Here is a 27,422-nt window from a genome sequence, read left to right on the forward strand (position 1 = left end):
GCTGACATATTGGAGACAGCAAGTGACATGTTTTCTAGGAGGTGTTTCATGCTGCTGTTCTTGGGCAGGGGGCTTGAACGCTGGCAGCCGTGAGGGGCAAGGAGAGCAGGCCGAATGTGTGCTTCAAGGACAGTAGAGACCATGAATCATTCTGGCCAGAGAAAGGGCTTCTGGTAGGACTTCCCACAACATCATCCAAGTATTGACAGAGTTCATTGAAAATCACTTCTGCCATTTATGTTTATCACCTGTAGGATCTCGGGTTTAGTCCAAACCTGGGACTAAGAGTCCTGGCTGAGCTCATCTGCCCTCCAGACAGAGGCATGGATGTGCTAACTCAAGCTCTGCTTCCTTCTCTAGAGACATCTGAACAGCCAACCCCTGAGGAGGAGGCTGAAGAGACAGAGGCCTGGGCCAAGCCCCTGAGCCAACTATGGCAGAACCGACCCCCAAATTTTGAGGCTGAAAAGGAATTCAATGAGACCATGGCCCAGCAGGCACCTCACTGCTCTGTCTGTATGATCTTCCAGACTTACCATCAGGTGAGCCCATTCCATCCTCTCTGTTTGGCCGGGCCCAGCAGTCAGAGGGAAGCTAGGTTGAATTGTGGGTACATAGCTTGTCACTGGTTTTCTTGGGAAAGGCACGTTTCCCTAGTGTTTTCTGCCCCATCCATGTACTGGTCAGGCTTCTCAGGCAGATAACCCAGCAATGTGAGTTTTCACTGGAGAATGCTCTGGAGAAGAGCTGATCATGTGGCTTAGGCCGGGGTGGGGGGGCGCGGGGGAGGGGAGGTGCTCCCTGTGCCGGTTGGCACTTGCACTGTTTGCAAAGAAATCTGCTCTTTTGTTATCATCCTAGTCAGTGATTATTCCTTCTGGGTGGCTTGTAGTTCTGGCCAGGCAGTATGGAGGATGGAGTGTTTCTTTATTACTGTCGGAATTTTAGATGAAAAGCCAAATCCTCCAGTGTTCTCTTCTTTCCCATTGCCAGAGTGGATGTCAGTGGTAGGTAAAAGGAACTCGGGAGGGGTGGGAGCAGAGGGCTTGTGGGGGGAGAGGAGAGGAAGTCACCGAGGCTGAGCTCAGCTGTGCCCCTCCCCCTCCCAGGGCATTTGATGGCTTCACCATCACGGGTCTCTTTGGGTCTAGCTTTTGTAGGCCAGGAAGACATCCACAGCAGCATGTCCCAGATGACCAGTTAGTGTCAGCCAGGACCTACCCAGGGTGGCATGTAGATAACCAGTCTTTCCGTGGTGGTTGAAAGTGGCATGGCTGTCACTGAGCCTGGCAGGGCGCCAGGTTCGTGTTTGCCAAAGAGTGGAACCTCAGACCAACACACTTTGGATTGAACTCACTACTTTCCATTGACAAAAAGCAAAACTTAAGGGCTGTATGTGCCCCTGCCTATGAGTTGAAGTGAAAGGCCTGGCTGTACTGTCAGCAGACCTACTAAGGGGGACTCTGAGTTTTATGTGTAGCGTAGGCTTACGGTTGATGTGTTTCTAATGCTGTCCTTGCATTGGGGGTGATGGTGCCATCCAGTGGCAGAGCCTGCAGATATTTGTCGTCAGGATGCTTGCCAAGAGAAGTACATGGACATGATGTTCTTCCTGAAGGGTTCCCGAGCTGGGAATCGCAGGTTGGGCTGCAGCTCAGGTGACCTGTGGGCATGGACCACATGAGGCAATCAGTGCTGGCCCGTGGAGAGCACCTGCTCTGGATGATCTCCCTGCGCGGAGGCCACCAAGCAATGCAGCACTTCGGGGAGCCCACAGTAGCAGGCTTGCTAACATCTCGGTGCATTTTATTACCACTTGGTTTGGGAAGATTGAAATCCCAGTTGCCTCTTACTTCACTCCCTTTCCTCAGTTGTCTGTCCCCTTGGGGCCTTTGTTTGATGCTGCTGTGAGAAATTGAATTTGGGTCATTAGAGGTAACTTCAATTAGCAGCTCAGGGATAACGCTGTGCCCCGGGGAGCTGTAGCCACAGTCCTATCCGTCAGAGAGCCAGCTTCCTGCTGACTGAGCAGGTGGAGAGCAGAGAGCACTGTCATGTGCACTGAGGTGTGTGCCTTCTCTCTCCTCAGGTCGAGTTTGGAGGCCTTAGTCAGAACTGTGGAAATGCTTCAGATTTAGCCCCCCAGAAACAGAGGACCAAGCCATTAATTCCCGAAATGTGCTTCACCTCAACGGGCTGCAGCACGGATATCAACCTGTGCACTCCGTACCTGGAGGAGGACGGCACCAGCATTCTGGTCTCCTGCAAGAAGTGCAGCGTCCGGGTCCATGCCAGTGAGTGCCTTCCACCTTTCCTCCGTGTCCTGTCCTGGGGGCGTGGCCTCCTCATGGAAGTCCTCGCCTCCACTGCCCTCCCCCCGCAGCCTCCCTGTGGCCTCCCCTGTCCGCCACTGCAAAGATTGCTCCTGTGTTCTTAGGGAGTTGGCTGTGATTGAGTCTGAGTTTCATATGACTCCAGGGTCCATATTTTCACAGCCAGCTCTGCGCTGTCCTCTTAGTTCAGATTCCAGGAGGGCAGTAATCAGTCCTCACTACCCACTAGGAGTTTGAACCAGTGGATCTATAGTTCCTAACTTTTTGAGGCTGAACGGTGGGTTCCTGACTCTAGAGTTCAGGGGTGTCTGTAATATTGGATTGTAGCTTTGGGACATATCTGTGGAAAAGAGTTGTAAATCCTCGTTCTGACTGTGGCCTCTCGGTTTCATTTGCTCATCTTGGTATCCCTGTTAGGTTGCTATGGGGTCCCCCCTGCAAAGGCTTCTGAAGACTGGATGTGTTCTCGTTGTTCAGCCAATGCCCTTGAGGAGGTGAGTGCGTCCACACTGCTACTCTAGTCCCTGGAGACTTGGAGCTCACTCAGGGCTAGACTATTTCCTATGGACTTGATATCCACAGCAGTTTGCAGAGGACCTGGTACACAGTGATGTTGGAGAGTAAAGATTGCCAGAATAAATCGCCATGGCATTGAGAGCGGTTGCTGCCCACCCGTGGCAGGGCCCGAGTGGAATCTGGAAGTTATGTTTACTCCCTGGTGTCAGGACCAAGTAGAGGGCCTCCTGTGGATGAACCAAAGCCCCCTTTAAAGAACTCAGCCACTGGGTGGGAGCACCAGAATAGGGCTCACATGGTTCATTCTGTAGCTTTCTCTTCATCACCTCCACTGCCTCCCGCCAAACCTGGCACTACCCCGCGTAGGAGGCAGTTTGAGCCCTGCAGTGCCTCTGGTTTGAGCAGAGTGTCATTTGTGTCTTTGCTTATAGTTATTATTAACAGTAACAGTGAAAAGGATTGTGTTAAGTCAAGTGAATACTTGGTGCACCTAAGCCCCTAGTGGCCTTCCCTCCCCATCTTCCTCCAGGGGAGTCCTGGTTATAGAGGCTGTGTGGGCAAAGTCCATGCGACATTTGGCTCCTTTTCTGTATGGAGACTACAGTTGCCCAAACAAAGTCAGACTGGGTGTTAATGACTTGGTGGTAACCACTTCCCCCACTCCTGTCTTGGTAGGACTGCTGTTTATGCTCATTACGAGGAGGAGCCCTGCAGAGAGCGAATGATGACAGGTGAGTTTTCTGAGCAGTGCCCCAGAATGTGCACCTCTGAAGCAGCGTGCAGAGGCACCCAGAGGGCGGCTGCTGCTCATCAGAATGACTGATGAGGTTTTGGGAAACGTACTGCTTGGAGCTGGTGTAGCATCCCAAGACTAAATTAAAAATGGGATGCCAGGGGGAGTTGAGAAATCCCAGTTCTTTCCAAGTTCATCTTCCCCTAAGGAAGAGATGTAACGTCTTCCTTTTGCAGGAGCTAAGATGGGCTCTCAAGGATCCTGTCATAATGGTGCAGGGGTTTTAAGGGCAGGCAGTGAGGACAGCTATCTTGTTACAGATGGGGCTGGTGCAGAGACGCCTATAGCTGTGGACTAGTGTGCACTTTTCTGCAGGCGAGCTCTCCCTGGCTCAGACCTGCTGTTTGGAAGGAGGGCAAGTGTCCTTGAGAGGAGAGCAGGACATTGAGAAGAGCTCAGCCGAGCCTTCTTGCTACTGAATCAAACCTACAGAAGTTTTCTGGCATCATAGCCCAGAGCTGGGCTTCTCAGCTGTCAGCCAGCTCATTTTCACTGAGCTGAGTCTTTGTGTTTGGTCTTGTCATACTTGTTCTGAGGTAGAAACGTAAGGTGAATGAACTTTTTGCCCTGGAAGAGCTGGCTGTCTAGGGTGTAGTACTCACAGTTTGGTGGACAACCAGTGGTCAGCATTCTGCTTCCAGCTAAAGTCCTGTCCGGCCTCCTGCCTCACAGGAACCCCCTTCATGCTACTCTGCATGCTGTTCCCACTTCTTTAAAGGCTCTTGCTGACATTGCTTGAGGTCATTGTGTTCCTCACAATTCAAGATAGCACCGTTAAAGTCCTTTCTTCTGTATTTGGAGTGGAAATGGCTCTGCTTGAGCATCCCACTTTTACTTTAATTCTTGTTCTGGCCTGTAGGGCCACGCAAAACAAATCCGTTCCCACTCTCATATAATAGCCTCGTAAATACTGCAGACAGCCTCTGTGTAGCCCCAACACTGTGGTAGGTTTCCACTGCCTGATTTGCAGTGCTTTCACCATCTTAGCTGTTTTCATCTTGGAGCGTGACAATTTCCTGGAATGTCCAGAACTTACTCTAATCCTCTAAGGATGTCCATTGAACAGACCTGTCAGGGTAAGTAGGTGCTTGGTCAGACTTTAAAGAGCGAGTCTGCTGTGGATGAAGGGAGCAGAAAGGAGAGGTCATTTCAGCCCAGGGGAAAGGTTTGAGCAGAGGCCTGCAGGGGAAAGCTGTGATTATTGGCAGATGGGGGCACAGTTAGAGATATTCTGAGGAAGCACCCAGATCCTAAAGTAAAAGAGGTCTAGATAGCGCTCTCATTTATTCTCACTTGCTGAAATCTGCCACATTCAATTAACTTCCCTCATTTTGCAACATATTGTGAGCAAGTTAGTGCTGAAAGAAGTGCACACCTGCTATACCAGGGCAGTGTGGCAGGGACCTGTTCCCACACACTCATTGTGGAGACACTGAGGTTCTTACCTCTCTGGGTCCCAGAAATTTGCTCGTGGAGGTCAGCGGTCATGTTGTGTAGGGGAGGAAGTGCCATCTGTGGCCCATCTGAGGGGAGAAGGCCACAGGGTGTTGGAGCCACAGGTGACTGAGGCATCCTTTACCTTTGACAGATGGGTCCATGTCTCATGTGCTGTGGCAATTCTGGAAGCGAGGTTTGTCAACATTGCAGAAAGAAGTCCAGTGGATGTGAGCAAAATTCCTCTGCCCCGCTTCAAGCTGGTAAGGAAGATGAGATGGGCTTGCAAACTCCACATTGTTACCCTGTTTACAAGTCTCTGACCACTTCTGCTTGGCCCAGTGGCCAGCCTTTATCCCTTGGTTTTGATCAGGGCTTGTGATACTCGCCCTATGGTTAAAAGTCGTGAATGAGGACACCGATAATCACACAGGAGATTCAGAGGGTGTGTGCGCTCTCCTGTTTGGAAAGGAGGTTGACTCCTACTGGTTTGGCTTTACATTTGGGCAGGGGAATGATAGTGGAGACTGTGCTGTGGGTTCCTAGAATCATTGGCTTACCTCCCTGTGTTGTAGAAATGTGTCTTCTGTAAGAAGCGGAGGAAAAGAACTGCTGGCTGCTGTGTGCAGTGTTCTCATGGCCGTTGCCCAACTGCCTTCCACGTGAGCTGTGCCCAGGCTGCAGGAGTGATGATGCAGCCCGATGACTGGCCTTTTGTCGTCTTCATTACCTGCTTTCGGCACAGGATTCCTAATTTGGAGGTGAGGGAGAATGCCATTCTAGAGTCCTCTTGACAGTTTCCAGGAATCATTTTCTCTGCAGGCTGTTCATCTATTGTGTCAACAAATATTTCCTCAAGCATTATGCTTTATGGAGAATGCTAATGAGTAAGGGATTAAGAGACAGCCCTTGTCCATCTCTCCTCCCTGCCTGGTACTTCCTAATCCAAAGGCACCAAGCTGCTTGTGGTTGATTCCTCCTGATCATCTGTTTACTTGGGAGCCTCTCCTCCAAGATAAAATTCCTTGAGGGCTCATATTTTTATTACTCTAAGTGCTCTGTTTAACCCAGTGTCAGGGACATAGCAGAAGCTCTGTAAATGTTGTAAACTGATGGGAGAGCTCCCAAAGTTAACCGTTAACCACCACACGGTAGAGATTGTGTACTTCTCTGAATGCTGAAGCTCAGAAAAAGATACATGTGATTTTAGCCAGGGGAGTTATGGAAGGGTTTAGATAGAAGGTAGCATTTGAAGTGGGTCTTAAACAGTAAGTAGGAATTATGTGTGAGGGCATGCAAGGCTTCAGAAACACAACAGACAAGTCTCAGAAGAATGAACGCATAAGACTGCCCCGGGACGGCGGCGGGGCGACACCTGGAGGGCAGGCAGCTCCAGAGGGTGAAGGCCCAGCACTGCTGTACTGCACTAGATACGGAGAACTGTTCCGATACTCTGATTTGTCAGTCTGGTGGATTCAAGGATTGAAGGGTTAAGAATTTAAGGCAGGGAGACCAGTTAGCCTAGGGAGACATGAGGCCTGAAATGGGAACACATAGAGCATTGGGGTCACATATAACTTTTTCCCTCTACCGTTTGGGATCATGGAAAAGTCCTTGTTGGCTGCCTGGAGTCTCCTTTTTCAGAGAGGTATTTTACTGAATGTGAGAGGTGGACAGGGGTGGGTTAGGGGCTTAGGAAGATGGAAAAATAGTGTAAGAATGAGACTCTGGAAGAGTAAAAGCTGGAGGTAGCATTGAGTTCTGGCTCTGGTAGGGAAATAGAAGTTTTGTTATGGAACAGGGTAGTGAATGTATGATAATCAGTTGTACTTCACATCCTTAAATGGGTGGCTATAGACTACTGAAGAAATGGGGTTCTGTAGAGTATTTCCTTAAATAATTCATTCTCCACTTATTTACTGGGCATCTACTACATGTCAGGAAGCAAATAAATTTACAGTATAGCAGATGGGGAGAAGTGCAATGGATAAAAAGGATAAGGGGAGTGGAAGGGGTCATGAGGAACGGTGTCGGCAAGTTGACATTTGGATGTGAGGGAACCAGCACGCATGATTGGGGAATAGTATTTCAGGTAGAGGGAACAGCAGTGCAAAAACCTCGAGGTGGGAGCGTGTTTGGCATGCGTGCTCAGAGACCAGAAGGGAGGCCAGCCTGGCTGGAGTGCAGCCTTGAGAAGCTTGGGGAGGGGCGGTTAGACACAAGGCCGCAGACGCTCTGTGATCCTGTCTGCATCAAAGGCAAGTTCAGAAAGGGAAAGGTGACATGAGGGTCCCAGAGATGGCAGGGCCCTTGTAATGAAGATCCATTTGTCATATATAGCTGAGGACATCCAGGGGAACTCAGACTTCGTTGCCGTAACTTTGAGGGTAGAGCTAGTGCTAAGATCTGTGGGCTGCAGATCCTCTGTTGAATGTCTACTCTGATGTGTAAGTGTGCATTAGTAGGTGCTGTTTGGTCAGTTCTTGGCCACAAATAGGGGAGTCACAGGAATCTGTCCACGGAGTTTGGGATAAGACAGTATGGTATGAGGACAGTCGTAGACTGAGAACTAGGAAGGAGCTACATTTATGCAAGAAAATATGATACTAGTCTCTTTCAGTGGCCTGGCTGGGGTGTAGATACCTGGAAAGACATGTTTCAGCTCCCATCTCTTAGTCCTTTTTACTATTCCATTCCTCTGCTATCTTTCTCTGGTAAACAGGAACCAATGATTTGGGGCCCCATTTGCCAGACCTGTCTGTGGGAGTAACCCAAGCCTCTGTTTTTTTCCAGCGTGCCAAGGGAGCCTTGCAGAGCATCACTGCAGGCCAGAAGGTCATTAGCAAGCACAAGAACGGGCGCTTCTACCAGTGTGAGGTGGTCAGGCTCACCACTGAGACCTTCTATGAAGTCAATTTTGATGACGGCTCCTTCAGCGACAATCTCTATCCTGAGGACATAGTGGTAATTTCTGAAAGGAGTTTCTTGGGCATTTTGGGACTGGGGTATATCTAGGTCTGGCTGGCAAACTTGCTGTGGGCCCTCCTTTTCTAGCCAAGCCCACAGTTTCATCAGTTGGTCCCGGAACAAGAAGCCTTTGTACTGGTCTGTGCTAATGAACTTGTGTGCTGCTAGGGTACCATGCTTCCTCTGAAAGCTGTAGGAACCAGCATTTGCTGTATTTGTTTGAAACCTGTGTGTATTTTGGTCTAACCCACCCTCAAGGCATTCTAATGCAGTGAGAGTGCTCAGGCTTTGGGATGGCCCATGTGCGTGTACCAGTTCCATTGCTTAGTAGCTGTGCGAATTTGGGAGAATTAACCAACTCTCTTTTCTGCCATGCCCTCTTAATAGATATATGGTATTGGCTTTCGGTTCTTTAGAGCATAAGGCTTCGGGGCTGAGCAAAAACTGCTTGGATAGACAGCCCCGGCCTGCTTATCTTATCTACACCTGAGACACAGGGGCCTGCCTGGACCCAGTCCTAGGTTTCCTGGCTCAGCACTTAGGACTTAGTTCAGGTTTCCCTTGCCTCTACCCTGCGTTTTCATGTTAGACTAAGAATCATGGTAGTGGGTTCAAGCCACTTCTTTTAACTAATCAGGTATTTTACTTGTTTATGCCACATTAGCAACACAGCTGCTAAAAGCACATTCATTACTTACAGGTAGTAAGGGTGACAGTAACAGTATTCGTGGCAAGAATGTAGCTGTCATTTATTAAGCTCTCCAGCATGCCAGGCAGTATGCTAAGTGCTTTATGTCAAGTATTTCTGTCACCTCTTGTAACCAACTCTGAGAGATAGGTGGTATTATCTCTAACTTACGGAACGGTGATCTCAGGACTCTCTTCAAAAAGTTACTGAGGACACTGGTGTGGCCTCAGTGGGTTGGGTGTCGGCCTGCAAACCGAAAGGCTGCCAGTTTGATTCTTGGTCAGGGCACGTGTCTGGATTGTGGGCCAGGTCCCTGGTGTGCAACAGGCAACTGATCGATGTTTCTCTCACATTGAGGTTTCTCTCCCTCTCTTTTTCCTTCCCTTTCTCCCTCTCTAGAAATAAATAAAACCTTTAAAAAATTGTTTAAAAAATAAAAGTTACTCAGGACCCCAGAGAGCTTGTGTTTTTTGGGTTATGTCTATCAATATTTATTCTATTAGAAGATAAAATTGAGATTGACTTGAGATAAATAATTTTTAATGAAAAATAACTGCATTTTATTTATTTTTAATCCTCAAAGATTTTATAATTGACTTTTAGAGAGAGAGGGAGTGGGGGAGGAGAGAGAGGGAGAGAAACAGCAATCAGTTACTTCCCATACACACCTGACTACAGATCAAACCCGCAACCTAGGTATGTGTCCTGATGGGATCGAACCTGCAACATTCTGGTGTATGGGATGATGCTCTAACTAACTTAAGCCACCTGGCCAGGGCACAAATAACTTCATTTTAAAACAAAAGTTAGGAAGAATGCCATCTAAATCTTTAATGTCACATCTTCAGTCCGTTGCAATTTATTGTTTTGGTTAAAAATATATGAAGAAAACTGTTTCACAGATACGTGTAATTGGAAAGGGGAGTAGTATTTTAATTGCCTTTCAGATAGTTGTGGTTATTCTTCTTTAATATTACACCAAATCTCAACAAGTATTAGTTTCTTAAAAGTTAGGTATAGCATGGAATCTGAAAGTAGGCCAATGAACTTTGAATACCCAGTTACGTTAAAGTCCATTGTTCCGCCTTCACTAAGAATGGATCTTTCACCTATGCATGATTCTGTAACATATTTACTGGTGTAACAGACTGTAGACCTTTCAAATGTGAACTTTTCTTATACACTATCAAAATCACATTCATTTGTATGACTGATCCCAGAAAAATCTTTAAATTTTGGGAAGCCCCAGCCTCATAGTGCTTCTAATTTTTGTTTGAAAGCTTAGATTTTTATCATTGGCAATCCTAGATACTGTCAGTTGTGTTCCTTGAAGTGATAGTTTCACTTCATTCATTTTCAAGATGTCTGCCAGTACCCAAGTCTAAAGCTTACGGTCCATGAAAAGAGCACCTGCCTGAACTCACCACTCAAAACACACAGTATTTTTTCTTAAGACCACCACTGCCTTGGCAAGTTGCAAAAGTGCCTGTTGAGTGTTTCTGCAGGAGCAGGAATTTGTCCTTGTCCATTCCTCCCTGAGGTAGATGGTGGTTACCGCTGTGCTCAGGTGGACCTTCCTTTCACTTTTCTCCCTTACTCTTCCCTCAGAGTCAGGACTGTCTCCAGTTGGGTCCGCCTGCTGAAGGGGAAGTGGTTCAAGTGCGATGGACAGACGGCCAAGTCTATGGAGCCAAGTTTGTGGCCTCCCATCCCATACAGATGTACCAGGTAGCCAAAGATTTTTGTGGGGGTTGGAAGGTACTTGATTAATCCAGTGTTTCCCCTTGGGTTGGAGGTGTGTCTTTGCTCTTGGGAGAGCTAAGGGGTCAGTAACAACCCTTTCAGTGCTAGGGGCTGCGCTGCGCCCAGTCTGGCAGATGTGGCTTCACATATGGCAGTCCTTCAGTGTTCTGAATTCTTCCTGTGACTACAGGAAATTGCCACTGTAGTGGCATGGTGGTCTAGGGAGAGTCAGGGATATCTTAGCCAAAGGCCTTTGTTTCCACGGTAGGTGGAGTTTGAGGATGGCTCACAGCTTGTGGTTAAGAGAGATGATGTGTACACGCTGGATGAAGAGCTTCCCAAAAGAGTCAAGTCTAGACTGGTAAGTGTGTTTTCTGTGTGTCCTTGGTTCCTGTCTGGGAGGGAGGGAACAAGGCAAGGATATATCCCTCCCCTCCTTTTTTTTTTCCCCATCGCGGTGGTTGGCCACAGAGTGCTCATTTGGCTTGCCTGTTCTTCCATAGTCAGTAGCCTCAGACATGCGCTTCAATGAGATTTTCACGGAGAAGGAAGTTAAACAGGAAAAGAAACGGCAACGAGTTATCAACTCAAGATACCGGGAAGATTACATTGAGCCTGCACTCTACCGGGCCATCATGGAGTAGGTGCTTCCAGGAGCCAAGATTCCCAGCCATCCAGACGAGAGCACTGTGGAGGTTCCACAGCACAGCAGACACATAGAACTCTGAAGTCTCTAAAGTGAAGTTGTAAAATGCAAAGGAATGAAATAACCGACCCCATCATCTTCTCACCCCACCCTCATCGCATTCTCTTAGTGAAAGGACAAGCCGTTCTTGGACACATGGCAGCAGCCGCTGAGCCCCCAGCCGAGGGGCTGAGCACTGAGATGCTGTGGCTGCGCTGTCTCTAACGGAGGTCGACTATGCTGGCTGGACTGGTTGCCCTGTTCCTGGCCTAGGACTTAGCTTCCTAATGATCACCTGCACCAACTAGGAAGAGGTGCTGGTGCTTGCCCCCTCTCCCTTCCCCGTTTTGTATTTATGTGTGTGAGTTGAGTGTGTGTGTGTGTGTGAGAGAGAGAGAGAGAGAGAAAGAGAGTGTGTGAGAGAGAGAGAGAGAGAGAGAGAGAGAGTGTGTGTGTGTGTGTGTGTGTGTGTGTGTGTGTGTGGTCTGGACCAGCTTTTGCCAGCCCCTGGCCTTTACTTTCTTCCTTGCCTATCCAGGGCAAACAAAATGTGAAATTCTGCCCTCAGCTGAGCTGAGTAAGGGTCCCTGGGGTTGGCTGGAGATGGGTGTGGCATCTGTCCATTGAGCTGCCACAAGGGAGTTCTGGCAAAGCTGCAGTATTGAGTTGCAGAGGAGTTAATGCCACCTTTCTATCCTCTCTTGAAGAAGATAGGAGTGACATGGGTATGTGTCCAAATCTCTCTAGACACAGAACCCCTGTGGCACAGTATTAGAGGGTGTGGGTGGGGACTGCCGTCAAGGGGGATCTTAATGATGGAAGCAGGCAGAGCCTGGTGGGTGATTCTGTCAGCAGAAAATTGCAATTATGCAGGGGCTGGGAGGGTTAAGATGAACTGGGGCCATTGGTGGCCAGGGGTAGGTTTGCTCCTGGTCTGGGGATGGGAGGGAACGAATTTGGGAGGGAGGGTGGGACTGGAGGGCAACACTGAAGGGGTTAAACAGGTTTTTGCTCCTCATGAATTTGTTTGCCTGGGCCCAGGATTGGAGGGCTTCACACCTGTACCCTATGTATACAAGAATCAGATTTATAATACTTCCCTGTTTTTTGTTACGTATGAACGCTATAAACCAAATTATTTTGAAAACTGGTGCATTACCTTGTCTTTAGCAATAAAATGTGTTGAGCAGAGGATTGGTCGTGTCTGCCCCAAGGAGCCCAAGTGGCCCAGGGTCAGGCTGAGGGTGTATCTGGAGTCACAGGCTCTGGAGCAAGGCCATGTATTTTAAGAAGACTCAGTTTGCAAAGATCTAGGAAGCTGTCCTAAAGAGATGGGTTCCTTGTCAAATTCTGATGCTGTAGCTCTGTATTAGGCCCAGCACAGTGGGACAGGGGGAGCAGAGGCACCTCTGGCCACAAGTATCTCTCTTCACTTCTTCCTTAGAGATTGGAAAGAGGTAATAAAGGAATGATCAGACTGCCACTCAGCCTGTAGAACTGAATTTGACCTCTCACTTCTGACCCACTTACCTGAGCTGGTAAAATTCATCCCACAGTCTGTTCCATACAGATTATTGAACAGGAAGGGAGTACATTTTAGGTGCTCGAAGAGCAAGGAAATTGACTTCCAGAGGTATTGCACTGGGGTCCTAAAGCAGCTCTGAGCTGTCTGTAGTTGGTGAGAAGCTTCCCTGGAGGAAGACCTAGTCCCTGTGCCTGGTGGTTTCCTAAAGTCCAGGTGGACAGGGATAGAGCAGCAGCAGGACAGGGAGGGCCAGTGAATAGCTGCAGGACTTAGACACAGCAGAGCTGGCTAGGCACTCCCATTTCACCGGCCTCTCCAGGTGCAGGAGAAGCTGGGGTGAGCTCAACAACCAAGTGCTTTGTGTCCTGGGGCTTGTGAGGTGGCTGCTTCCTGGTGTCTCATTCTGGGGCAGGTGCGGGTGGGGAGCTGGGAGCAGCAGGTTTCAAAGACACTACTTTATGCCAGCTTCCTCCTGGGGCCCAGAAAGAAAAATGGGTTTTTCCTGTAGCACCCAATGATTCCCAGGGGATCACTGGGTGAGACTGGGAGAGGCAAGCCTGAATGGATTGGTGAGCCCTGGGAAATCATTGGGAGGAAAGGAACACTTCCCCCCAGAATCAGCTAGAGTCCCACTACCTCCGCTGACCCTACCTTACCTGTAGGACCTGCATAGCTAGAATTCTTGATCTGCTCCCAGCAGAGTTCTTAACTATTTTTCTAGGAACTTTGTACTTTTTATTTTGGTCAGCCTAATAACCCTGGGAAAATAAAAGCCTAAGGATGTAACGAAATTTTATTTAGGTCACATACAACAGGCAGCTGTCTCCCTCACTGCCTGCCTGCCAGTCTAGTCGGGATCAGGCCTCAGAGGACTCACTCCAGGGAAGGGTGGGCTGCCTGTTTTAGGCAGGCTCCTCCTAGAGGTCTTTTGCCAGGGTAAACTGCCCTCATTTAAGCCAGGGTCTTTATTTGACGACTAAGGATTGCAGCTTGACAGTTCTTCTTCCCACCTGAGGAATTACATTTTAAATTGTGCCCACGTGTTGCCCTGGCTGGTGTGGTTCAGAGGACTGAGTGCCTGACTGCCAGCCGGAAGGTCTCCAGTTGGATTCCCAATCAGGGCACACGCTGGGGTTGTGGGCCAGGTCCCCGGTTGAGGGCGTGCCAGAGGCAGCTGATCCATGTGTCTCTTGCACATCCATGTTTCTCTACCTCTCTCCTTCCCTTCCCCTCTAAAAATAAATAAAATCTTAAGAAAAGAAAAGAAAAACAAATTGTGCTCAGGCAAATGCATGGGCTTAGCTGCTGGAATGAGGGAGGAGGATGGCAAAGAGCTGGGACCGCCAGAGCTGCAAATGCTAAAAGGGATGGGACGGGGTGGAATGGTTCTATCCCCGAACAAAATTTTTTGCAAGGCTCAGAAACTGGTAATAGAGAGGAGCAGCCTGAGTACCGCGTCCAGCCTTACCTCACAGTATTGGGCAGGGTCGCCCAGCTCCTGGAACCAAAGCCTTGGGCCTCAGGGAACAAACTGGCAGCGCTCCTCGGCGTGGAACGACCGTGGCCACCTGGCACAATGCGCCCGGGAGGTCCCCCGCGCGGGTGAAGAAACAGACTGGAAAGGCTGGGTCATCCCGGCAGACAGCAAGTCCTACGGGCATCAGACGTTGGCATCTTTACCGCGCGCCCGCTGGGAAGGGAAGCCGGACGTGGAGGATTCCAGACGTTGAATGTGCTTTTGAGAACCAAGACGAGGGCGTCAGCGCTGAACAGCCAGTCCGGGACCGCGACCCACCTGCAGCCTCGCGCAGCCTGCGGCCCTGGTCCCCAACGGAGGGCGGGATAGGAGCGTCCGGAGACTCGCGGCTCCTGTGCCACTCTGGGATTGTGCCCGCCTACTGTCCCTAATACAGCTTTGCATTGGTCATCCCGGTGCCCCGCCCGGCTCCTGCGCGTCGATTGGCCGCAGATGCCCGACTCTGAGCGAGGGCGCTGAGGCGGAGAGTGGGATTGGTGGTCCCGCGATCCCCTGTCGCGGACGCGCGCTCCGCCCGCCGCTGCGTCCTCACTATGGCGGCGCCCATGCCGCCCGCCGCGTCCTGGGCGCCCGCCGGGGTTCCCCGCGGCTGCCGCCTCCGACGCCTACGCCGTCGCCTCGGTCTTCCCGCTCGCGTCGGGCCGGGCGCCGCTTCCCAGCTGCCTGCCTTTTCGCTGCGGTAAGGGCCGCTCCTGCGCGTGCCGGGGCGCTGCAGCCACCGCGGCTAACGGTCACCGCGCCGCTCCTCCCCTCCCCCTTCGCCCGCGGTCCCCGGGTCTGGGCCCGGCGCGGGGCCACGCACGCTAGTGCTGGGGAAGGAAGGGTCGGGGCACTGCCGGGTCCTCTCCGAATAATGAAGTCCGGCTGGGACTCGGGGCTCTAGCCGGGAGGCCGCCCCCTGGACGACCTCGTGTCGGTAGGGGCAGGGGCTGCGAGGCCTGAGGGGAGAGGACAGCGGGCTCCTAGCTGAATGGCTGAGGTCATCTGCGTGCGAGACCCCGCAGCGCTGCGCACCTTGGTGCAGAGGACGGATTCGGTCAGGCCGGCGTCCGCTCTGTGGGGAGGAAGGAAAAGTCCAGGGACACCCCGAGTGGGAATCAGCAGCTGAGAAGCGGTTGTCATTGCTAACTGCTCCACTGGCTGCCAGGTGTCTAGGGGACCCGGATCAGTTTGATTGGCAAAGTACGCCTCTCTTGCTTCCTTTGCAAGAGGAAGTATCTTAGTGATGAGAGCATGTTTGGTCAGGTTAGTGTCGTACAAATATTTTGGATTCCTTTTTACAACAGCGCCAGTTTTATAATTCTGTAATAAACCTAATTTCTCTTTGTTTTCCTGGCATGTGAGGAAGGAATGAAACTAATTGAATCATTGTAGTTAATTGAGAGAGGGACCAAGGGAGGCAGCTGTTACTTTGTTTTAAAAATATACAAACTTTTCTGTGGCTATACTTCGAATTCTGTATACCAGCGATTTTGAACCGGTATGCTGCAAGAATTCTTAACACACACCATACCTGACTCTGACCTCTTTTCACAGATTGTTAAATAAAAAAATGACAACAGTCAGCACAACACTAGCCGTTGAGTGTGAATGAATCAAAATTATACCTTTTTTTTTTTTTTGACAGATCGGCAAAAAATAAATACTCTTTGGTGTGCTGCAGAATTTTAGTAATTAGCTTAGATGTGCCACAAGAAGAAAAAGGTTGGAAATCGCTGCTCTATGTACTATAGCTAGTTGAGTAGGATGGTAGAAAAAAGCTCTTACTAGGCTTCTGAAAGTAAAATAGCCATCATGGAAAATTAGGTTATCTTTAAGTCATAATCACTCTGGAGTGATGATCAATGAACTGTTTGGTATACCTTCAAGTCAAAAGGATTAAAACGCAGGTGACACAAAAATTTATGGCAAAATGGTATTTTCAAATAATCTCAAGATAATAGCAGCTCTTAAGATTAAAGATTCTTAATTCAAGGACATTTTTTAAGTATGAAGTGATGAATCTCTCCATTTCACATGTCACATGAGGAAATAAGATGTGCATATTTTTAGAAATTAATTGACTTTGGATCATCCATAGTGTCTATTAAGTATATATTGTGTGCAAGGCAATGCAGCTGTGGAGAACTCAAGACCTATATGGTGTGAGACTTATTCTAAATGGGCCTATAAATTAGTTGTGGGAATAGAGGGCACACTGGAAATTGGTAACTAATGATACGGTTTCCAGAATTCTGAAAGAGTAGATACTGTGAAACTGCAGGAACATGGGTTCAGTTGAGCCACAAATGGGTAGGCCCAGGTGGATGAGGAGGAAGGAGAAGTGAGGAAATGAGAAAGAGAGGATGGTACAGGTGGCAGAGGAGAACCCAAAATGCTCATGGTAGTTCCAGGGAGTTTCCTGTTGGACAAAACACTGGAATGTATGGTTGTGCAAACAAGGTGGCATCAAATCAGGAAGGAACTTTTCTTGGGTAGAGCAAAGGATGAACAAGTAACCGTATTTACTTAAAGAGGAAGCTGCAGCCAGCCATTAGAAAAGATGTACAACAACACTTTACTTGCCTTGATACTTCTCTGATTAACCTCAGCTATGTGGAATAGCTGTCCTCTCCACTAACCAGGGCTCATATCTAAAGAATCATTCTTGCCTTTCTTTTTTTCTCCCCCTGGGTTCAGTTGATTGCCAGGTCTTTTGATACTACCCCTGCATTATTTCTGGCATCTGTTTCTTTCTGTTCCTACTGTCATCACACTGATTTAGGGCCGTTGATATACCATTCCCTTGGATTGTTGCAGAAACCCTTAACATTTTTTCTTTCCTTCCACCTATCTTGTGTACTACCGTCACTTTTCAGGTATCTCACTTCCTCAGCTGAGACTTAAAGGCTCCCAACTGTCTGTTGAATTAAGCACAGACCAACCTGACATGGGCACTATGGGTAAACTCATTTTTTTGGCCTTTTTTTTAGATTTTTATTATATTTCCCAGATCAGTAGAACTGTTTGCTCTTTGTGCTTTGCTTTTTGGGCTCTATATCTTTGCTCATGTTGCTTTTTCTATATTAAATGACCCCTTTCAATCTCTAATCATTGGTTCTCACCCATGTTTCAGGGCCAATTGATATGGAATTTCCTTTGTGAAACTCTTCTTTCTTTTTTTAAGATTTTATTTATTTTTTATTTATTTTATTTATTTATCTGTTGCCTCCCACCTGAGGACCTGACCTGTAACCCAGGCATGTACCCTGACTGGGAACCAAACTGACAACCTTTTGCAGGCCGCTGCTCAATCCACTGAGCTACACCAGCCAGGGCCTTTGTGAAACTTTCCTGTACTTTCCTCCACATCTAGATGGGACTTGTCCCTTGCTTAAACCATTATAACACTAGAGTCTGCCTTTTTGCCACAGTTGCTGACATAAGACTGAAGCTCTTAAAGGACATGGAATGTCTTCTTCGTAATCTAGCACAGTGTTTTATATATAGTAGGTGCTTAGTAAATAAACTTTATATTGAATATAATTTTGAACCAGGGTGGCTACAAAGAAAATGCTCTGTATAAACAAAATATTCATTACAAATTCTCTAAATAAAGTTACTTATGTGAGAGAATTACTTACTGAGAGACCTGGTATATTAGTTTGGATAGCCTGGGTTAGCCTGCATCAACATACAACCCTTGAGACATGAGTTAACAGAACAAAAGTTGACTTCTCTTTCATTCCATATGTCCAATGTGAATGCACAGGAAACTGTGCTTCTCATGGTCACTCAGGGACCCAGGCTGATGGAAACTTCATCTTAACATGGTGTTTTCATGATCATTTTGATCAAGTAAAAGATGGTGGTCAGGGGACACTGGCTTTTAAAGTGTCTATCGCAAAGTGGTATGCGTCACTTTCATTCACATTTCTATTGGCTACGGCAAGTGACATGGCCATGCCTAACTTCAAAAAAGCACAGGGAGTTGCAGTCTTAGCATGTACCTGGAAAGCAAAGAGCCAGAAATGATTTGTGAACAGCACAAATGACAGTTACATCTCTATGAGTATCATGGTCCATAGAACGGGGTCCCCAACCTCCTGGCCATGAGCCGGTACTGGTCCGGGCCTGTTAGGAACCGGGCCACAAAGCAGGAGGTGAGCTTGAATGTAATGTGCTTGCTTCATCCCCAAACCATCCCCCTTAACCTCCATCTGTGGAAAAATCATCTTCCACGAAACCAGTCCTTGGTGCCAAAAAGGTTGGGGACAGCTGCCATAGAAGATTCGAGGTAGCAAAATCAGAGGGGCTGCTTGAGACAAACTTTGACATTAGCAAGAAATCAGCTTTAACTAGGCATGAGAGTGAGGGTGAATTGGAAAGTCAGAGCTCCATTATAAGCACTATAAATGCTCACAGGCCCAGATGTCAATAAAAGGGCGATCTGTTATAGCCTAGCACAGTCCTTCCTACGGGCACACTGTTGTGCAGCACCCTCAGTAATAAACACAAGAATGGTCCTGAGACATCCAAAAAAGTTAAATTACATTTAAGATATTCAATGTAAGAAGCCAGGAAGTGTGTAATACTTGAGGTACATTTCTACTTCATTGGTTAGCATAAAAAAGGAATCTTAGTTCAACCTTACTGGTTTAATTGAGGCGATCAAACTTTGGAAATTGGGGAGGAGGTTTCACTTTTGATGAAGAATAGAAGCATGGAGTACTCTTTGAAGCCTTGGTTCAGAAGATAGGATCTGGGTTGAAATCTTGGCTCTGCTGCCAATTGTCTAACAATGAGCAAGTGTCTTTATTGTTGACCCTGGGTTCCCTTATCAGTGAAATGCGTAGGGCAGTTATGAGGATAAAATGAGGTTAGGTAAGTGCTTCGCACAGTACCTGGTTCATAGTAGGCACTCATGATCATGTGCACCATCATCAGCAACAGCCACAGCAGGATTTGAAAGAAACTGAGACACCAGGTAAGGAGACGCCAGGGGTATAGGCAGAAGGGTTCCCCTAAGGGTTTCCTACCTTTGTTTCCCCTTCCCTGGGTAGCATTCTTGCCACACCTTCATTATTTTCACATCTATCATACTTAGTTGTATACATGTTTGTGTCTCCCCCTGGACTAGGCGCTGTTGTCATCACACAGATGTTTATTGAGCACAAGCTCTGTTCCAGGCTGTGTTCTAGGTCCTGGCACTAGGCACGATGAATGTGAAAGACATGCCTCTGGGCTCAGTGTGGTGGGACCAGAAACCAATAAACCAGCAGTTAGAATACGCTGTAACAAAGGCTGTGCTTGTGGGTCCTGTGGGATCTCCTATATTCTAGAGAAGTTCACCCCTAACCTAAGTCTTGAACAATCACTAGTAATTAGCTGGGTGGGGTAATTGGGGGGGGGGTTAAAAGCCTTTTCAGACAGAAAATAATATGTGCAGTGCCCTAGAAACACAAAAGAATGGTTGCATCCTGAAGATGCTTGAATGACAAGAGAACAGGGTATGTCTGGGGATCATGTGCAGGCTGCAAAAGTCAGATCGCGAAGCCTCGGTGAGTTCAGGGTTACAGCTTATCTTGTATTAGGAGCCTCTTGCAGGATTCAAAGGTAGGAAATTACTTTTATCAGCTTTCCCTTTTAGGAGGATCACTGCATATGGAGGAAGCAGAGTAGCCAATGTCTTATTTCCGTCACATGGGAAGTTCTGAGGTTTGCAACAATAGTGCAGCGCCTACGGTACAAGAGTCATAAAATATTTCTGTATGAGGAGAGACTAGAATGAGGTGAGACTGGAGGGGAGGATACCAGGTAGGCTGGTGCAGTAACATGGTGACCATATCCATGACCTTCCTGCGGGCAGAAGAGATTACTGTGCATGAGTCAGTAGACTCGGTAGGATATTGGTCATGGTTTCACCAGTTTCTGTGGTATGACCTTGGGCAAGCTGCAGAACCTCTTGTGTCTTCTGTTTTCAAATTTGAAAATGGGGATAAAAATCATTATCTTTCAAGGTTGCTTGAGGATTAAGCTTACAAAAACAAAAAATCTAGTACTGTGCTATTAGGCAGACAGTCTTATAATAAAATTACTAGTTTTAGGATTCCTAATATTTAGTATATTACCTGGTTCATAGTAGGTGGACATTAGCCTTAGACCCCACCACCGAGAGAGAGCCACCGCCAACAGTGATGAGGCTGGTTTGGGAGTTTTGGGTACAAGGGAATTATTCCAAGATTGAGAAGGGAAGAATTGATATGACCATCATACCACTTTAAACATTCTTTAAATGCCAATAGATTATATATGGCTATTCCGCTGTTCCCAGCCCTCACTCAGAAGTCCCGCACGGACGTGTGCATACACTCTCAACACTGATCTTAAAATGTGCTCGCTGCATGGGCTGCTAAAGTGTTTGCAGCGTTCCTGCTGTCTGTCGTTGTCGCTGGTGCTTGCCTCCCTCTGAAACTTTGCTCCTCCTCAGTCGTCTTTGGAATGTGTTTGTAAAGATGATAATGGGGTCTTCATTTGGATTGTTCTCGGGCAGGTTCTCCCCTGGTCACCCCGGCCGCCAGGAGTGGCTTCTCTCTGGTCTCCTGTACAACTTTATGTTACTGTGACCGACTACTGCCTTATGTTATTATTTGTCTATGTGTCAGTATCTTTCCCTTGATGTCAGTTTTTCTTACAAAATAATGGGAAGATGGCATGTTAATGTATTTTTAACATGATCTGAAAGCCCACTGAAAACTTGTGTTTGAAATACGTGAAATATAGGTTAGAAAATTCAGTTACTAAGTTTTTTAAATATATGAGGGAGGACTAAAAAAAGCAAAACAAAAACAAACCCAGAACTTATTTATTAAAAAAATGTGTACTCTTACATGTTTAAACTTCAGTCACCTGCAAAGTACTCTCCATTTGATGCAATAAACCTATCAAGATGTTTTTTTCCACTGCTCAAAACAGTGTTTGAGCTTGTCGACTTTGATGCCTTTTAGTGCTCCTGCCATTTTCGTTTCATGTCTTCCACATTGGCAAAACGTTTCCCTTTGAGAACTTTTTCATCCTGGGAAACAAAAAAGAAGTTGCTGGGGACAAGATCGGGTGAACAGGAAGGGTGGGTCACAGGGGTCATGCCATTTTTGGTCAAAAACTGCTGAGCACTTAGTGCAGTGTGGACAGGTGCGCTAGTAAATCACCCAGCATGAAATGGGCAAACACATTTCAAAAGAGTCTTAAAAAAAATTCACTGGAGCCATACGCAGCCTCTCACAACAACGCCATCTGGCACACTGATACAGATGGGTTCCTAGGACACTCCCATAGTGGGGGAAGCCTGCACTACAGGGGTCCCTCCTTCCAGAAGGTAGTTCTGGGACTTTTTTGGGTCCCCACCTTGTATATCAGTGATTCTCAGACTTCTTGTTCTCAGAACTGCTTTATAAGTTTAAAAATTGTTAAAGACTCCAAATAACTTTCATTTTTGTGGGTTTTATTTATTGATAGCTAATGCACTAAACATTACTGAAAAAATTTTAAATCATAAGCATACATTAGCACACGTTCCATTAGCCTCTGGAAAACTCTGCTGGACCCTTGTGAGGGAATGAGAGTGAAGAAGGCAAACAGTGCCTGACAATTATTATGAAAATGGTTTTAGACCCCTGGATTCACTGAAGGGGTCTTGGGGATCCTCAAGGACCCTTGGATCACAGTTTGAAAACTCCTGGCATACAGATGTGAGAGTTTTTATAAGTGACATTTTTACATCTTTCTGGCTATGAAAAATAAGGACAAAAAAACTGCCAGACATGTTTTCTTAAAAAAAAAAAAAAAAAAGAAAACACTAGTATCTAGCTTTTGTTAAGATATCTCCTTTACCTTGAAAGGACAGATGTGTGTATTTTTGGAGTATCTGCCAGGTACATCTTTCTAACAGACATTTGCCATCCCAGAAAAGATCAGCAAACTTGGAACACCAGTATTTTTGTAAGGGAAACATATACAGCTGCTCTTTCAGTTTTAGAAATCTTAAATGCATTTGGCCAGATGATAACCAGAAACTCCTCTGAGGTACAAGAGTTTCATGGTTACTCACTATCCTGTTAAGTTTAATTAAGACCCTGTTTAAAACATACATTTTTTTCTGAAATTGACCACATTGCTGTCATTTTGTAGCACAGAAACTGCACTCTATCACAAAACAAATGAAAAAGTGATCACCCCACTACCCCTGACACTGTGGGACTTTCACACTTCTTGAGGATTCTCCTGAACCTCGTGTGCCTCAAGACGTGGCATAGCGATTGTGTGAGGAGGCCAGTGTCAATCAAGTTTATAAGTAAGAGTTCTGGTATTTTTCTTTTGATACTTTGGCGAATCATCTTGAGTACCCTTTGAAATTGCCCTTCCGTATCTGCAGGTTCTGCGTCCGTGGATTCAGCCAACCTAAAACTGAAAATGCTTGGGGGTGGGCAGGGGAACAGTGTTATGTTGTTGCTGGTATGTGCTGTGTAGCTAGGCCTAGATGGTTGAGTCTGTACTGCGCATGTACAGACTTTTTTTTTCCCTTGTCCTTATTCCCCAAGCAATACAGTATAACAATTGTTAACATGGTATTTATAGTGTATTAGGTATTATAAATAATTTGGGGTGATTTAAAATATATGGGGGGATGGGCATAGGTTATATGCAAATACTAAGGCATTTTATATAAAGCAAATGCTGTGCCATTTTATTAAAGGGACTTGAACATCCACAGATTTAGTATCCCTGGGGGTCCTAGAACCAGTCCCTCTGGCATACCGCGGGAGAACTGTCCATCCATTCTGAAGGCGGATGGCCTAAGCCAGTACAATAGCATTTCTTGCTGTTGTCTTAGCCTTCTTCAAGCTGTTCTCCGTATTGCTTCTTGAGTGATCTTTTTAAAATACAGGTGTGACTAGGTCATTTCTCGACTTAATCCCTCAGTGGTTTTCATTACCAATAGGATAAATTTCAGTCTCCTTAGCATGACATCTAAGGCCTCTTACACCCTTTTGCTACTTCAGCTTTTTTACTGAAGCTTTTCCTTCAGTAAAAAAGATGAAGGACAGTTATTGGTTTCCACCATTTCATAATGTCTGTACTTTGTTTATACTTTAACTGTGTGCATCGCACTGCTCTTGAAGGCAGGTGCCACCCTGTGTTGCTCTGTTGTACCTGGGTGCATAACAGTGGCTTCCTCTTGGATTGATAAGATGACATAGCTTCCAGGGTAGTTCTAGTATGATTATTCTGCAATATTAATTTCTCTCCTTGCTTTTTTTTTTTTTTAAAGATATGAACAAATAAGCAATAATGAAACTACTACATAGGCCTAAGACATGTAAAAATCTCAGAGAAGCCTTGGCTAGGTGGCTCAGTTGGTTAGGGTGTCATCCCAGTACGCCAGGGTTGTTGGTTTGACCCCCCATTAGGGCACATATAAGAATCAACCAATGAAGCCGTAAATAAGTGGAACAACAAATTGGCGTCTCCCTTTCTCTCAAAAAAAAAAAAAAAGAAAAGAAAAAGACAAACTAAGTAAAGTGTCAGAGAAATAATAGCAATGAAAGGGAACATTTACCTCCTATTATGCTATATTTCACACATACAAGAACAGAACAATATGGTGATACCTATCTTTAAGTCTTACTATGCCTATTTTGTCAGTTTTTGTTTTTTTAAAAGAAATAGAACATTACATTTCTAATAAATGCCTCCTATGTATTTTCCCCCAACTCCCTCTTTCAGCAGAGAAGACACTATCTTGAATTTAAACTTTTAAAATTCTTGCCCTGGCCAGTGTGGCTCCGTTGGTTGAACATTGTCCTATAAATTGAAAGGTCGTGAGTCGATTCCTGATCAAGGCTCATACATAGGTTGCAGGGTTGATCCCTGGTCTGGGTGCATATGGGTGACAACCAGTTGATGTTTCTCTTTCTCTCTCCCTCTCTCTCTCAAATCATAAAACATATTTTTTTTAAAAACTAAAAGTTTTAAAATTCTCATACATGCGCTTGCTACATGTGGCACGTCCCTGTGCGGCACGTAGCAGAGGCTGGCTGGCCGGCCTGCGCGCTCCGTTGGAACACGGCCATGCCCTTTCATTTCAGGATTGTTATTGATGCTCTCGTGCTACAATTCCCTGCTTCCAGTTTTCTGGAGGTGCCGCCATCTCCCAACCACCTTCAACACAAGCCACCGCTTTTTTTATCTCAATTGGCTTGGGCAAAGGAAGGCTAGCTTTTTAAACATTCCAGTTGAATTTTCTCAAAACCAATTGCATTCAGCATTTTAATCTTTCACATAGAAGTTATCTTTTCCAATTAAAAAATATATCTATAACCCTTATCCGCTGAACACCATTAAAAAAAATAAGCAAAAACCTAATAAACCCAAACCATAACAGCTCATATTCAGAAAGGGTTTTTTTGTTTGTTGTCTTTTGGTTTGGTTTTGGTTTAAACAAATAAAGCAGATAAACCAAAACATGAAAAACTAAAAGTTTTGTTTCCTTGGATTTTTACCCCCGTCCCCTAGGCTCTTTCTTAGTTAGTTCTAACGGGAGCATCTGACCAGGGACAAAATCGTTTTCAGCTTTTCACTTCTGTCTTCTATTTTTAAAACATTGGTAGATGCCTAATTTCTAGTGAGGAAGTCATGACAGCCCGTGGACCAGGAGTCTGGGTCCAGTCAGGAGAACAAAACCACATGGTACTTTGAACAAAGTTTATTTTTACTTTTTTAATTAATGTATTTATTTTTTCAAATACATTTGTCTCCACCTTCCCCCCACCACTTTCCCTTGCCTCCTCCCCCCTCTCCCTCCCTCAATCCTTCCCCTTTGGTTTTGTCCATGAGACCTTGCTATAAGTTCCTTGACTTTCCCCTTCCCTTCCTTTCCCCGCCCCCCCCCACCCCTCCCTCCTTCCCTTTTGTCTCTGTTGGTTTATTTTCCTTTCAGTGTTGCTGGTCATATTTTCCTTGCATCTTTGTTTTGTTGGTTAGGTTCCGCCTATAGGTGAGATCATATAGTATTTGTCTTTCACCCCTGGCTTATTTCGCTTAGGATAATGCTCTCTAGTTCCATCCATGCTGTCGCGAAGTGTAGTAGTTCTTTTTTTCTTTCTGCTGCGTAGTATTCCATTGTGTAAATGTACCATAATTTTTTGATCCAATCATCTACTGATGGGCATTTAGGTTGCTTCCAACACTTGGCTATTGTAAATTGTGCTGCTATGAACATTGGGGTGCATAGGTTCTTTTGAATTGGTGTTTTGGGTTTCTTAGGGTATAGTCCCGGCAGGGGAATCGCTGGATCAAAAGGCAGTTTCATTTTCAGCTTTTTGAGGAAATTCCATGCTGCTTCCCACAATGGCTGCACCAGTCTGCATTCCCACTAACAGTGGACTAGGATTCCCTTTTCTCCAGAGCGTCGCCAGCACCTGTTGTTTGTTGATCTGTTTATGATGGCCATTCTGACCGGTGTGAGGTGGTACCTCATGGTGGTTTTGATCTGCATTTCTCTGATGGCTAGTGATGCTGAGCATCCTTTCAAATGCCTCTGGGCCCTCTGTATCTCCTCCTTGGAAAAGTGTCTGCCCAGGTCCTTTGCCCATTTTTTGATTGGATCGTTTGTCTTCTTGGAGTGGAGTCGAGTGAGTTCTTTATATATCTTGCAGATCAAACCTCTATCTGATGTATCATTAGCAAATATATTTTCCCATAGAGTTGGCTCCCTTTTCATTTTGCTGATATTTTCTTTAGCTGTGCAGAAGCTTCTTCTTTTGATGAGGTCCCACTTGTTTATTCTTTCCTTTATGACCTTTGCTTTAGGAGACATATCAGTGAAAAAACGGCTGCGTGGGATATCTGAGAGTTTCCTGCCGATGTTCTTCTCTAGGACTTTTATGGTGTTGCGACTTATATTTAAGTCTTTTATCCATCTTGAGTTTATTTTTGTGTATGGTGTCAGCTGATAATCCAATTTCAATTTTTTGCATGTAGCCGTCCAGCTCTCCCAACACCATTTGTTGAAGAGGCTATTATTGCTCCATTTTATGCTTCTGCCCCCTTTGTCAAATATTAGATGCCCATATAGACCTGGGCTTATTTCTGGGCTTTCTATTCTGTTCCACTGGTCTATGGGTCTGTTCTTGTGCCAGTACCAGATTGTTTGAGTAAAGCGGCTTTGTAATATAGTTTGATGTCCAGTATTGTGATCCCTCCTACTTTGTTTTTCTTTCTCAAAATTGCTGAGGCTATTCGGGGTCATTTATGGTTCCATATAAATTTTTGAAATGTCTGTTCTATTTTTGCGAAATACTGAACAGGTAAAGTTTAATGTAAGAATTGTTAACTATAACAGAGAATTGGAGTAACACGAGATAAGCTACTAAGAAGAAAGGAGAATTAAGCACTTGGAAAGATGCCCAACATCATTTAGCCATTGGGGATGCAAAGCAAAACCACAATGAGCTACTCGCCTTCTGCTGAGCTCTAATTACCCATTTTTACATACCTTTTTAATGTTTTGTTTGCTTGGTTCTCTTTTTCAGATACTAATTATGCTTCTGCTGAATCTCCTCTGACCGCTGTCACTCCCTGTTTTTGTTCTGGTAACCCTTTTAACTGTTTTTATTTTTCATTTTATCTTGCTCATTTTTTATCTGTCATGGCTTCATGACTCATTGTATTTTCAGCAATGTCCACTCTCTTCCGTTGAAGTTTTTGTTTTTGTGATGGAGTCATTTTTCTTTGTTTACTTTTACTGAGTGCTGATTTACTTTTATTTTTAAAATGATGTTTTACTGTCTTTTCCCTGAACTAGCTCTTTAATCTCTGCTGTTGGTTTGCCCTTGCTTTATAAAGCCATTTGGAAGTGAGCAGACGGGGAAAATCTTTGTTAATGATCTTTATCTGTTCTGTGACAAAGTATTTTCTGTTGAGTGGTCTTTATCTACCATGTTTCTCCCTTCACCTTTCCCATCCCCTTTTCTGACTTTTATTGCAGTATTTTTGTATAGGTCCTGTACAGATTCTATTTTATATGGATTCTTTTTATTATTGTTCTGATAAAGTCTTGCCTCTTCAAATAAAAAATGTTACATAGCTGAAGCCAGATCATTTGGATTTGAATTCTGGCTCTGCCACTTACTAGCACTATGAACTTAGACAAGATAATTTGACC

General features: G+C 45.9%; 2 protein-coding genes across 5 annotated transcripts in view; both read left to right on the forward strand.

Moving 5' to 3' along the window:
- The window catches only part of KDM4A (lysine demethylase 4A), a 41,431-nt gene extending 28,938 nt beyond the window's left edge, over positions 1 to 12,493 (forward strand). For all 3 annotated transcript variants that reach the window (XM_054572096.1, XM_054572095.1, XM_054572094.1), the window contains exons 13-22: positions 361 to 542; positions 2,090 to 2,294; positions 2,751 to 2,827; positions 3,525 to 3,580; positions 5,231 to 5,339; positions 5,652 to 5,837; positions 7,870 to 8,040; positions 10,340 to 10,459; positions 10,743 to 10,835; positions 10,978 to 12,493. In XM_054572096.1, coding sequence (XP_054428071.1) covers positions 361 to 542; positions 2,090 to 2,294; positions 2,751 to 2,827; positions 3,525 to 3,580; positions 5,231 to 5,339; positions 5,652 to 5,837; positions 7,870 to 8,040; positions 10,340 to 10,459; positions 10,743 to 10,835; positions 10,978 to 11,118 — 1,340 coding nt within the window. In that variant the 3' untranslated portion in view covers positions 11,119 to 12,493. The remainder of the gene's footprint in view (positions 1 to 360; positions 543 to 2,089; positions 2,295 to 2,750; positions 2,828 to 3,524; positions 3,581 to 5,230; positions 5,340 to 5,651; positions 5,838 to 7,869; positions 8,041 to 10,339; positions 10,460 to 10,742; positions 10,836 to 10,977) is intronic.
- Positions 12,494 to 14,724: 2,231 nt separating this feature from the next.
- Positions 14,725 to 27,422, forward strand: part of ST3GAL3 (ST3 beta-galactoside alpha-2,3-sialyltransferase 3) — a 185,515-nt gene continuing 172,817 nt past the window's right edge. For both annotated transcript variants that reach the window (XM_054572097.1, XM_054572098.1), the window contains exon 1: positions 14,725 to 14,900. The gene's annotated coding sequence lies outside the window, so the exon portion shown is untranslated. The remainder of the gene's footprint in view (positions 14,901 to 27,422) is intronic.

This window comes from Pteronotus mesoamericanus, unplaced genomic scaffold, assembly GCF_021234165.1.
Source record: "Pteronotus mesoamericanus isolate MK-2021 breed Mesoamerican mustached bat unplaced genomic scaffold, CSHL_Meso_final contig_221, whole genome shotgun sequence".
NCBI lineage: Eukaryota > Metazoa > Chordata > Mammalia > Chiroptera > Mormoopidae > Pteronotus > Pteronotus mesoamericanus.